At 32.5% G+C, this 14092-nt stretch overlaps 1 protein-coding gene across 9 annotated transcripts in view; it reads right to left on the reverse strand.

Moving 5' to 3' along the window:
* hycc1 (hyccin PI4KA lipid kinase complex subunit 1) overlaps positions 1 to 14092 on the reverse strand; it is a 47662-nt gene that overhangs the window by 7165 nt on the left and 26405 nt on the right. For all 9 annotated transcript variants that reach the window (XR_010897254.1, XR_010897251.1, XR_010897253.1 and 6 more), the window contains 9 exons: positions 12061 to 12142; positions 11863 to 11964; positions 8492 to 8671; positions 5252 to 5332; positions 5063 to 5178; positions 4784 to 4879; positions 2935 to 3051; positions 1339 to 1426; positions 122 to 281 (listed from right to left, as the gene is read on the reverse strand). Coding sequence is in view for 1 of the 9 variants with exons in the window: in XM_067410927.1 (XP_067267028.1) it covers positions 122 to 281; positions 1339 to 1426; positions 2935 to 3051; positions 4784 to 4879; positions 5063 to 5178; positions 5252 to 5332; positions 8492 to 8671; positions 11863 to 11964; positions 12061 to 12111 (991 nt within the window). In the remaining 8 variants the exon portion in view is untranslated. The remainder of the gene's footprint in view (positions 1 to 121; positions 282 to 1338; positions 1427 to 2934; positions 3052 to 4783; positions 4880 to 5062; positions 5179 to 5251; positions 5333 to 8491; positions 8672 to 11862; positions 11965 to 12060; positions 12143 to 14092) is intronic.

The following is a 14092-nucleotide window of genomic DNA, read 5'->3' on the forward strand; positions in this document are numbered from 1 at the left end:
TACTACGGCATCGAATCCGTCAGCTGTTTCAGGACGTGTGAGTCACCATGGCAACCATCTGCACCTCCGACCGAGGCGAACAAGCGAAGCCCCTCATCATCCACAGCTGTCGGCGGCTCACCGTGGCGTTTCCAGCGATGACCTCGGATAGACAGGCTGGTGACGGCGTTCCGGGAGATCCGAGGAGCCGTGGGCGTGATTTCCACCTGGATGGAGCGAGTTCCCTCTTTATTGGACTTCAGAGTAGCGCCGTGAAGAGACGATTTGATGGCGTTTCCTACCTGAGAAAGATCAAGCAAGATAAAGCTCTTTATATACAGCCATGCAGATATATCTTCTGTGCTTTATATCCATCACACGGCCCAGCTGGCGAATTAGGGGCGTAAAAATGCACCGATGCATCTGACAATGACAATTCAATGCATTATTGTATATTCCATTAAAAAATTAAGCATGTTCATTTTTTCATCTAAAACAAAATGTGCTGAATGCATTTGACAATGAAAAATCAATGCATTGGTCATCACTGTATAATATAATTCATAAAAAAAAAGTGTTAATTTCTTATACTATAAATATATAATTTTATAAAACATTTCTAAATTAATATATATGATTCATATATAATATATTCATGTATAAATAAAAGTTGCAAGGAATTTATATGAATAAATTTATATAAGTGTGTGTGTGTGTGTGTGTGTGTGTGTGTGTGTGTGTGTGTGTGTGTGTGTGTGTGTGTGTGTGTATGTATATGTATATATACACACACACACACTTTTTTTTACATAAATGTATTTAATAATATGAATTTTTATATTATAAAATTTTAATACGATTTATAAAATTTTATAAACAGTTCCAAATTAAATAACATTATATATATATGTGTGTGTGTGTGTTATTTAATTTGTAACGGTTTATAAAATTTTATAAATCGTAGTAAAATTATTTTTTACTTTTAATAAAACTAATAAAATTATAAATACCATTTTTTTTTGAAAAATTATTGTATTAAAATTAATTATACAGATAGCTGCAAATTATCCTTCTGTTCCCATTTTGCATATACATTATTTCATATATATTTCATTTAATTTCAGTAAAGGCTCATTATCAAACCAATCATTGTCAGAGTAAATATTTACTCCTCAACAGAACTAATTCCTCGTCTATAGCCTGTTTTTGCAGTGTTGTAAGTGGTTGTGTTTCTGTCACGATGCCACAGTTGACCATTCTAACGGGATCAGTGAATGAATTTCAGAAATGTTGGTAATCTGCGGAGCTTTAGCTGGATTTCTGTAATCTTTGCTCAAGCGTGAGGGATCTAAAACCCACCAGCAGGGCCTCTGGGAAGAGCTCCAGCTGTGCGCGGTACAGCACATCATCCAGAGCCTTGGAGCCCAGGTCCACTTCACCGTTACACCTGCACAGAAGACCGACACACACACGCTCAACAGATCGCTTGCAGAAACATAACATGTCTGTCATTCTCTACTCGCCCTCATTTCACTCCAAACCCATATGGTGTTATTTGTCATTGAAACAAAAAGGAGAATTAATTCTTTTTAAATCAGCCAAATAGAAATGATTATTGGCAGATGTCGATCATCTCAAAATGGCTAAATAAAGGCCAAATACTAAAGAATATTACAAATTCTTATAGGGAATATTTTTCCATACAAGCATGACCACATCTGTCAAGATCCTTATGTTTCTCAGAAAAATAAATAAATAAATCAAGGTATATAGTGTTGGAACAAAATGACTGAGTAGAAAAATTGCAATATTATATTTCAAAAATATATATTTAAATAACTATTTCTAAATTTGGAAACCGATACAAAAGAGAACAACTTATTTTTAAATATGCCAAATGGAAATGATTATTGCAGATGCTGATAATCTCAAAATGGCTAAATACAATAAAACATTTGAAGTGGATCAAAACCTTTCATCAAAGTTAAAACTTTCTTCTTAGGACAAGTCTGATGAACTTTTTTGATCCACTTCAAATGTTGACTTCTGAAATAAAATAAAATAAAATAAAATAAAATAAAATAAAATAAAATAAAATAAAATAAAATAATAAAATAAAATAAAATAAAATAAAATAAAATAAAATAAAATAAAATAAAATAAAATAAAATAAAATAAAATAAAATAAAATAAAATAAAATAAAATAAAAAATAAAATAAAAAATAAAATAAAGGTATAGGGCTGGAGCAAAAAGAAAAAAATATAAAAAAGAGAAAAAAAATAGAAAAAAATAATTAAAAACAATTAAAATATATTAATAACAATTTGTAAATGTTTTAACTGATACAAAAGGGAACAACTTATTTTTAAGCCAAATGGAAATGACTGGCAGATGTTGAAATGACCAATTACTGCCACAAATCAAATTTTTCACACCTGTCAAGATCCTTCAACAATATCCTTTTGTGTTCGACAAAAAGAAAATAAATAAATAAAATAAATAAAATAAAATATATATATTTTATTATATTTTATATTTTAATTATTTTATTTTAATTATTATATCTATAAAATAAAATAAAATAAAATAAAGGGTTGGAACAAAATTATTCAGCAGAAAAAAATTGTATTCAAAAACAAATAAATGAAATAACTATTTCTATTTAATTAATCTATTCCTTAAGCAAACATTTAACAAGTTTTACTTTGGCCATGTTAAAGTGAAACTGAACCATGTTATTTATAACAATAACCATGTTATTATGAAACAAATGTGTGAGAAATGATGATGTGGGAAGGGTGTGTTGAGTCTTGAGGCCACGCCCCATCAGACACATGTGACATGGGTGTAGTCTGCTTAGACGTGAGGCCACGCCCCCATCAGTCACTCGCAGAAACATGTCTGATAACAGGTTTGGTTGGCTTCTGCTGTCTTTTTTTTTTTAATCACTCACAGTGCGAAATGAATCCCCGTGATGAGCTGCACCAGGAACTCTGACGTGACCATCAGCCGCGCACTGATGCCTTTATACCGCCGCACCTGTTGCCTTGGATACCCACAGATAGACACTCTGAAAAGAGAAGAATACATCAGCAAACAGACTGAAATGAACTAAAATGTAAATTATGTTGGTCTCACTGTGTTCTATATATCAGTATCAGCCAATGAGAATCTGACTGGTTTAAATCCATCACTGTGATGATCAGGCCACGAGGGAGTGTGAAGAGACCTTTGACCTGCAGTCGAGGGAAATGACCTTTGATAACTCAGCTGTAAAAATCAGCTGATTGATTAAGTAATCAGTCATGTGATCATCACTCAATGGATGACGCAGCTTAAATCACTGTGGGAAAAGACCAATCGCAGGTCTGTTCAGGTTCAGGTCTATAAGAGGATCAGGGTGATTGGAAGCAGAGAGGATCATGGGAGGATTTCAGATGAAGAGACGCATTATCCACATGAACACCTGACCAGAGTAGATCTGAAGAGCGGGACATCCCATAATGACTCTGAACGGGGAGAGAACGTCTGTGGACTTCCTTAACTTGCATTATTAGTTGATCGATATGGGTTTTTAAATCTAGAGAGGATGTTCGATATAATTCTGATATATAAAACACAGTTTAACAGCAATAAATAAATTGTACACAAATTAGGAAAATTAAATAAACATTTATAATACTATTTATTTCACATAAATAATGTAAATAAATAAATCCATAAAACATGAATAATAAATAAAAATGTTAATAATGTTAATGTTTATAAATATTTTAAAATTTAATTTATTAAATTTATTATTAAGGTTTTAAATAAAAAAATTATATATAATATAATAATATATTTAAATAAATAATGCATTTAAATAATTAAATGTATTCATTTATTTGTTTAAATGCATTATTTATATGCAATATATATTTACCAACAACCTTGGCAACAGATAATAATAAATAATAAATATAAATAAATAAATAATACAATAAAATCTATTTAAATAAATTGATTTAAATAATAATAAAAAACAATTTTAAATGAATAAAAGTTAAAATACTAAAAAATAAATAATGTATTTAAATATTTATTTATCTACCAACAGGCTTGGCAATAGATAAATTTTTTTATTTTTTTTAAATAAAATGAATAATTTTAAATAAATAAAAGTTAAAATACTAAGAAAGAAAGAAAGAAAGAAAGAAAGAAAGAAAGAAAGAAAGAAAGAAAGAAAGAAAGAAAGAAAGAAAGAAAGAAAGAAAGAAAGAAAGAAAGAAAGAAAGAAAGAAAGAAAGAAAGAAAGAAAGAAAGAAAGAAAGAAAGAAATTAAATATTTATTTATCTACCAACAGGCTTGGCAATAGATAGTTTTATTTTTTTAAATGTTTAATTTGGGAACCAATACAGAAGGGATTAACTTCTTTTTAATCAGCTAAATGGAGATTGGCCAACACTGATATTCGTGAATGTCAAATATCAGCCAAATTATTGCCCTGACCGATATATAGCTCCAAGTGTGTAGGTTTGGTTTAAAGTTTGGCAGGGACACTTCAAGAGTAAAATTATATATTTTCTAAAGCAAACCAGCAATTAAAGCAGTGAATCATATAATCCCGATCAAGCTCAAAATGATGGTGTTAAGGAAATTGCTCAATTGTTTATGGGGACATTTCAGACACATCCCTAGCTAAATCTATGCCCATGTATCAGTCTATCACAACCCTCAGGCATCATAATAAAATAAAACCTGATTGAATGTGGTGGTTTTCAGGGCTAAAACTGATTTCAGTGTGTGTCATATATCAAACCTGGAGCTGAGCTGACACAGAGACTGCAGGGATGAACTGGTCATGTAGCTCAGAGCCGCATTATAACACAGCAGCAGAAACGTCAGGACTTCAAACCTGGAAAACACATGACCACCATCATCATCAGAATACCACTTCAAACTGCGTCTGAAATACATCATTAAATCCACTTTAACCCCTCCCAACACACACACACAGTCAGCACTCATTTGCTGATTAAAAATTGATGACTTAAATAAAAGCATGGAGCGCAATATGAATATTTGATGCGGCGCGCACCTGTTCTGTGCCGTGAATGTCTCTCGCTGCAGGTGGGGGCCGCTGTAAACCACTCGACTCAAGCCGTGATTGGCTAAGGCTCCTTCCGTCAAGGCCAGAGAGCCAAAGGAAGACGGCTGGAGGCGGGGCAGAGAGACGGTCAGAGCGAGAACAGCTGCAGATCAGGATCAGGACATTCGATTGACTCACCTCATGGTAAACCGACGGCTTGGATAAGGAAGGGATGGTGAACGACAGCACTTTACTCTGCCCGTCTTTATCAACGATTTCCTGAAATAAACACGATGATAATCAGGACTGATTTGATTCAGACACATGAACAGGGAACATGTAAACAAACATACAGCATCATAATAACATCAACAAAAATTTTTTATCGTATTGAATATATACATGGCCATAATTATGCTGCCTTCAAGTCATCTAGGAATAATCATATTTGTGAGATGAGTTCATTTATCATGGGAAACTCTTTTTTTTTATTTTGTGTGCTGTTGGTGAAAAACAGCAATAAAAGCTTGCCATAAACACTACTCATTTAGATAGTTTATGAAACAACCATTAAAACAAAGAAAAAAGATTTCCCATTAGTCTCTTTGGCAGAATGATAAAACACACAGAAAATACATCAATTACACAACTAATGTGTTTCCTTCTGCATTTTCATTTTGTTGCATTAGCACCGAACACAAGAGCTTCCTGTCTTTGTCGGAAATAGAAAAGAAACGTCCATTTCATTTCATTCAAAACTCATCTAATTGATATGTAATATAATACATAGAGATAAAAAAAGAGAAAAAGATTTTTTTATTAAAAATAAATAAAAAAAGAAAATGTATAAAAAAATATATATAAAATTTATTACACAAAATTATATAAAATATTACACAAACATATTTCCCCAGAAATAATTTATATAATTACCATGTATAGAAAAAAAAAAGACAAAAAAATATAAATCCCCAAAAAATTATTATATAAAGCAATGGCTCAGTTAATTTTTTTTTTTTTGATTCATTAAATCTCTAAAATGGATCTGTTCTCTCAGTACTATGTATGAAAGAAAAAGTCATAAGTTTTTGTGTGTGTGCGTATTGATGCTTTTGCAATATTTGTATGTAAAACGATGCTAATTGTCCATTTAATTTCAATCAAAATTTATCTATTTTTAATAGAATGCATTAAAAAATAAAATAAAAATCACCCCCACAAATGTAGATAATTTTATATAATTATCTATATAATTTTATTTTATACTTTATATATATATATATATATATATTACACAAATATTTCCCCAAAAAATCATTAATACAATTATTATTTATAGAAAAATGTAATAAAAATGATACGCACAAAAAAATGTCGCAAAAAATTATATAAAGCAATGACTCTAAAGCAATTTATTTATTTTTTAAACTTGGTTTACTAAAAATATGTGAAAGTAAAAGTGTATGTGTGCGTTTGTATTGATGGTTTTGCAATATTTGTATGTAAAATAATGTTAATTGTCCATTTCATGCACAGAGATAAAAAGTAAAAAAAAAATAATAATAAATATAATAATAATAATAATAATAATTATATATAATTAGAGAGAGAGAGAGAGAGAGAGTAATAAAAAAAACACAAAAATTGTATAATAAATAATTGTCTATATGATTTTGTTTAAAATATAATATAATATAATATAATATAATATAATATAATATAATATAATATAATATAATATAATTAATATAAACATTTCCTCCAAAAATTATATAAAGCAATGACTATTTATTTACTTTTTAACTTGGTTTACTAAAAAAAACTGCTCAGATGAATCTCTAAAATGAATCATTACTCTCAGTGCTATATATGAAAGAAAAAGTCATTCTCTCTTTTTTTTTTTATTCAGTGTGTATATTGATGCTTTAGCAATATTTGTATGTAAAACAATGTTAATTGTTGGTTCTAGTGCATTTAATCCAATCGCTCATTTTCTGCACTGTAAAGCTGCGCTTGTGTATAATACGACAAAACAGAGAAAGCAAGTCACTTGGTGGGGAAAAAGTAGCTTGTAACTAAAAGCTGCTCTAAAAATAACAGAGCTTGTGTCACACTGCTAAAAAATGTAGTTAAGTTAGCACAAAGTTCAAAACTTTCAGCTGGTCGCTCCGCAACAATAATGCTGAATGTGTCCAGAGTTTGTTCAAGCTGTCGAAAAGCATTTCACAAGCGAACCATGATGAAACTGCAGAACTGTTCTTGTTGTGCAAGATTCAGGAGTGTTTCAGGTGTAAAGACAAACCAGATCAAGTGAGATTTGAGTGTGTGTTAGTCTCTAAAACAGGACGCCCACCGGCCTGCTGCCGTCCCAGTCAATTTCAGAGCCGATAACGTCAGGATGATTAAGCGCTCCCTGACACCCCGATGGCATGTGATTGACAGATGACCTACTCTGGTATTCAGGGTGATGTGAGGAGGGAGGGCGAGTTCACGGGGCGTGAAACCCATGAAAGACCACCGATGTCGCTAACAGCCTGGCTTCCCTTCTCACAGCCAGCTGGAAAACATCGCTTCCTGATTAAGTAAAAATCCATGGCTAAAGTTCACAGGAAAAGCCAGAGGAAGTTGCGGTCCGGCCGACATGTACAACTTGAAGTAACCTTTATTTCTAAAGCGGCTCTACAGAAGATAATAGTGTCATTATTGAACTTAATTCAGTTCAGATTTTGTTCTGATGCGATAGTGTCAGTGCAGTCAGATCAGAAATATGACTGAATATTAAAGGTGCGTTTTCAAAAGATGTAATATAAGTCTAAGGTGTCCCCTGAATGTGTCTGTGAAGTTTCAGCTCAAAATACCCCATAGATTTTTTTAATTAATTTTTTTAACTGCCTATTTTGGGGCATCATTAAATATGCGCCGATTCAGGCTGCGTCTCCTTTAAATCCTCACGCTCCCCGCCCCCTCCCGAGCTCTCGACTGCCTTAAACAGCATAAACAAAGTTCACACAGCTAATATAACCCTCAAAATGGATCTTTACAAAGTGTTCATCATGCAGCATGTCTAATCGCATAAGTATGGTATTTATTTGGATGTTTACATTTGATTCTGAATGAGTTTGAAGGTGCTCCATGGCTAAAGCTAACATTACACACTGCTAGAGAGATTTATAAAGAATGAAGTTTTGTTTGTGCATTATACAGATTGCAAGTGTTTGAAAATAGCGACGGCTCTTGTCTCCGTGACGTTACGTAACAGTCGGTGTTATGTTGAGATAAGAAGGAGGAAACAATGGTGTTTGAAACTCACTGTATGTCATTTCCATGTACTGAACTCTTGTTATTCAACTATGCCAAGGTAAATTCAATTTTCCATTCTACGGCACCTTTAAGTGTTTTTGTGTGATTTTGTGTGCTGTGGTTTAGGAGGGCACTGACCAGGTTGTAGATGCCGAGCAGAAGGGCCTCTATGCAGCCGCTGCAGTGCGGGTCTCGGCCGGCAGTGACGGACAGGTAACTCCACACCAGCTCAGGCAGGAACTGCAGCGTAAAGCGCTGAAGACGCGGCTCACCACTGCGATAAAACTCGAACAACTGATGACACACTGGCTCCAGCAGCTGAGAGAGAGAGAAATGCATTACAGTTACGAATCAGTGCAAAAAAAAAAAAAACATCTCACCTAGATTTTTATTAAATAATCACTAAATCACAGTTAACTCCCAAACTAGGGTTTGCAGGAAAAAAATAAAATAAAATTAAAATAAATAAATAATTTTAAAATAACTAAGTACTAATTTTATATAAATAATATATAAATATTTTACATATATACAGTCAAACCAAAATTTATTCAGACACCTTGAACATTTCATTCATTAATACAGTTTATTCATTATAGTTTAAAAAAATGGAAATACAATATGACAAGATCTCAGAGTTAAACTGTGTCAGAAAAAATTAATCTTAATTATGTCAGATAACACTTAAGCAAAACATGGTCAGGTCAAAGTGTGAATAATTTTTGGTTCAAAATTTTTATCAATTTTACTGGTAGTCAACAGTATGAAGAATTTTTGGGTATAATATGTCACTTTATTTGGTTTGACTGTGTGTGTGTGTGTGTGTGTGTGTGCGTGTGTGCATATATATATTATATATATATATATATATATATATATATATATATATATATATATATATATATATAAATAATTAATTACATAATTACATATCAATTACATATAAAAATAATTACATAAAAACAAAAATAAAAAGTAAAATTAAAATAAATTAACTTAAAAGTATTTATATAATTATATAAGAATTACATATTAAAACAAAATAGTGTAATTAAAATATACAATTTTAAAATGAATAATATATATATATTTATATATATAATATTATATATATTATATATATATTATTATATATTTATATATATTATATATAATATATATTGTATTTAAAAAAATACATAATACAAAAAAAAATATTCTCCAAAAATAAATAAAACACTAAAAACTATTTATTTGTTTACTTGCATGTCATGTGACCACTAACCAACATCCTTTATGCAAATGTATCACTAAATTTAACTTGGGGTGTGTTCACTGTTGGCATGTTTAGTTAAAAAAAAAACCCTGGTGTGAACAACACACCCTAACACTCTCAGGGGGTCTTATTATAGTAAATATTTTAGGTCAAAGGGGCTCAGTTGACCAAAAAGTTTGGGAACATCAGGTCAAAACTGTTTTACAAACAATACTGACATTAATCAGCTTTATTAAATATGTTTTGGCAGGTACTTGACAGGTTTAAGCCCACATGAAAAGGGTAATCACATTCAGCTTCTGTTATGCGGAGTGATGTAGATCGGGCATTTGTTTGGTCCACAACAGAGAGGTTATGATTTTATTTTTTAATACATGATATTACAACAGCCTCGGTCATATCAGCAGGAAAAGTCATTTCAGGTGCTGAAGGCTTTTAGATTTTGATGAAAGAATCATTTCATGCTGTTTTTAAAAGTAGCCTCTATCAGTCAGACATCTGCAGGACTGTGAGAAAGGCACAGATTTCTATCACATGGTGTGACTGTGCTCGATTTTCAGAAATGAAACACCATAACGCTTCAACAGAGCAGCAAAGACTCTCTCATGTTGACTGAAGATCACTAGTAATCAAAAGTGATGATCAAAAACAACATCTGTGTGACTTTTCAACTTCAAAACAGTGCAGATCGATCACAATCTAGCAAGAATTACACGCAAACACAGCCCTCGAGTCTCATTTTTTGATTTGTTACAACTTTATTTTCTAGCAGTACCTTGCAGTTGGATTTGTGGGACAATTTGGAAGTGATTACAGGGAATCTGCATGGTTTTTCCTGCCAAAAACAGCTTGAAGGAGCTCAACGGAATAGAAAACTAGATGCGTTTTCAGTCTTTTGCATCTTAAAAACCAATGTGAAACATTGGAAAGAACCGAACGTTGGTCTGACGCAGGTGTACATTGAACAAAATGTAAAAAATAGAGCAGATGGAGACCGTAGAGTACTTAGTTGATATCTATTACTATTTGAGTACTCAAGAAAACAATGATAAAATGTCCATTTCTAATCTATAACTTTTCAGACATCATACAGACATGCGTGAAGTCTGAAATATGTGATTGACTGTAGTAAAGAAATTGTTCTTTAAGAGATTTTCCTGTGGATATGTCATCGGTATGACTGTTTCCAGGAGGAGGAAGAGAAGTGACACGAGACGCTGGTATAAACTGACAGTTGTGCCTGAAGGAGACACACCCGATCTACTGGAAAACACCTCCGTCACTCATCATCGTAATGTTGACGCTGCCATGACAACAGACGGCATGACTGATAACGAAACGAGCACGGCACTGTTAATAACTCACGGTTACATCACCGAACATCTTTAGCTGTGCAGCTTAGAGACAGGCACTGGCTTCAGAAGAATATTCTGGGCTATTTTTAACACGATGTGACAGAGTTTGTATAAAAGATCAGGAAATGAGTTTACATAAACTCATTTATTATCAGGCAAGCGGAACCTGTGTAGTTCATACTTTTTGTTCAAGCACCTTTGTGTTGCCTTTTCATCTTTTGAGGTACTTTTTGGTTTCATGTTTGAAAATGAAGACATAAATTAAGACAAATATTAGTATTGTAATTTTACAGGTGTACTGTAAAATAAAACTAGTACTTTTATCAAATACTCTATTTTTTTATTTTACAGTACAATAGTATTATTGCAATAGGAATATAATTATTCTTTTCGTTAATATTTTAATTTACTACTACTAGTACAAATAATAATATTTTTTATAGTCATATTGATATATAAATTATTTATTTTTGGTCAAATTGTGCATCCCTATAAACGAATTCATTTATAATCAGGCAAGAGCAAATTGTGTAGCTCATATTTTTTTTTTTTCAAACACTTACATAAATTATACATTAAAATTTTTATTGCCTAAATCGTCCTTTCGAGGAACTTTTTTCCCAACCTTCTGGATTAAAAAGAAGAAATTAAAAGGTGCCGTAGAACGTCTTTTAAAAAGATGTAATATAAGTCTAAGGTGTCCCCTGAATGTGTCTGAAGTTTCAGCTCAAAATACCCTATAGATTTTTTTTTTATTAATTTTTTTAACTGCCTATTTTGGGGCATCATTAACTATGCACCGTTTCAGGCTGCGGCCCCTTTAAATCTCTCGCTCCCTGCCCCCTCCCGAGCGCTCGACTATAAGTGCAGTTATACAGTGCATAAACAAAGGGACTTACATCACTGTAATTTTCCCGTATAACTTTGTAAAGCGCTGGAACCAGAGATCCCTTGTCCTTCAGAGAGGCGGCATAGCTGGAGACGGCCGTCTCTGGAAGAGTCTGAAACACACACGGGTCAGAGCAGAGCAAACTCAGAGAAATGATGATGATGATGATGATGATGATGATGATGAAATAAAGGCAGAGATGACGTACCTTAAACTCAGACAGCCACTCCTCCACTACGCCTTGATCCATGGCCAACATCTTCCCTCATCTGGTGTGAGGAGTTCTCAACCTGAAACACAGGAACAGCAGCCATCACAACTCAAATATGTGCTTCAGAAAAAAACCCTTAAAGGGTTTAATAAAAAAAAAACAAAAAAAGAGGATTTTTCATGCTTTTTAGAAATAAAACTCCAAGTACTACAGTATGTAAACACTTTTCAAAATGAACTTTAAGAACACCCAGTTTAAGGTTGTTCTTGCTAAAACTTATCATAATAGTTTTCTGTGATTGAAATAAAGCTAAAATAAATTATTAATTTCAGATGAAATCTTGTCCTGGCAACTAACTGAAAAAATGAAATGAAAACTGAAAATATATAAATAAAAGCCAATTCAAAATTTTACTAAATAATAGTACAAATAAAACTGCCACAGTTGCGCTCAAAACATTTACTGAAAATAAACCGCGTAAACAAAAACGACCACAATAACTATGAGCTCATTAACATATGACCGCCCATTTATATCATTGACATTCAGTATCCAGTAACTTGAGCTTTCCTGATGAACAGCAGCGTGAACTACACCGTTAGACAAACGTTAGCCAATCACAAGAAAGGTAATTTACATATTTTAAAGGTATAGTAGCAAAAACTGTTTTCACTCCCTTTCTCTGACTCTGAATTAAACAAGCTTAATTCAAAGAGTCAGATAGAGAGAGAAAAAGTGAAAACAGTCGCAAAATGTACATTATGATATTTTTTTTAACAAAAGTGTAACACATGGCTCTTTAACACAAGGCGAACCCAATGTTTTGCTGCTACGGCTTTAACCTTTCACCCTCTCGCTCTAAAAGAGGAAGTGAGAAATTCCAGCAGGTGGGGAAGAAAATCAGATTAACAAGTGTAGCGTAAAGCCAAAATTAAACACAGAGACACAGTTTTTATTCCAGGGATCCCCGCAAATTAAATCAACAGATAACTGTACAGGTTAACCCATCTCTAAAAAAAGACAGACTTTACCAAGCCAACTAAATGAGGACATACCGTAGACCTGCACTGTAAACCCTAACGCTCAAAATACTAAATTGGTTTAAGTAGGACAAATTTAAATTAAACAAATTAGTTAAATTAATTGTTATGAGTATTTAGAACTTTCTTTTTCTTTTGAGTTCACAGTACTGACATATTTCAAGTAAACTGAACTGTTTCATTGTTTTGAGTTGACTGAACTCATTTCTTTTCATTTAGACTAACTTAAGTTCAACTGAAACTTGGCTGGGATTTGTTATTTCCCAGCATGCTTTGCACATGGCACTCGAAAGGAAGAGTAAATGCTAAAGATAAGTGTTTAGGAAGAAAGTGTAACACCACTCACAGTTCACGGGGTATGATGACTCTAAAAGGCACTGTATGTCATTATCGACCAAGGTTTTAAAAACATTGTGATCATTTTTTCCCCATATCGCTCACCACTACTCATCTGTCATAACTACTTAGGATTTGTGTGTACACTGTATACCCGAATAAGTTGGGCTAACTCAGAAAATTGAAGGTAATCAGTAACATCATTTATGATATTCCCAATTTTAAGTAAGCAGAACTATGATGTTTTGAGTTTGTAGTACTCATACATGCTAACTGCTACTAACTTGAAATACTGAGTTAGCCAACTCAAACATTTTGATCAAATTAGATATTCACTTCACTGTTTAAGTTACATTTAACTTAAAATTATCAAGTTACATCAAATATTTTCTTAGCTATATCAAACTAAAGGTGATATGGTGATTTAGCCTAAATGATGTTTGCACTTTGTTTGCACCCACCCCTACTTCTGGGAACATTTTTGTAGCTAAAATATAACAGAGTACAAACACACACACACACACACACACACACACACACACTTTGACAGATTTGTACAGTGATTTTCACAAAGCAAAAATTCAAAGTAGCTTTACCAAGAAAACCTTACAAAAGTACAAAGCAATTCAAATGGTCACAAAAAACTCCTTTGA

The sequence above is a fragment of the Chanodichthys erythropterus genome, chromosome 15 (genome assembly GCF_024489055.1).
Source record: "Chanodichthys erythropterus isolate Z2021 chromosome 15, ASM2448905v1, whole genome shotgun sequence".
NCBI classification, from domain to species: domain Eukaryota; kingdom Metazoa; phylum Chordata; class Actinopteri; order Cypriniformes; family Xenocyprididae; genus Chanodichthys; species Chanodichthys erythropterus.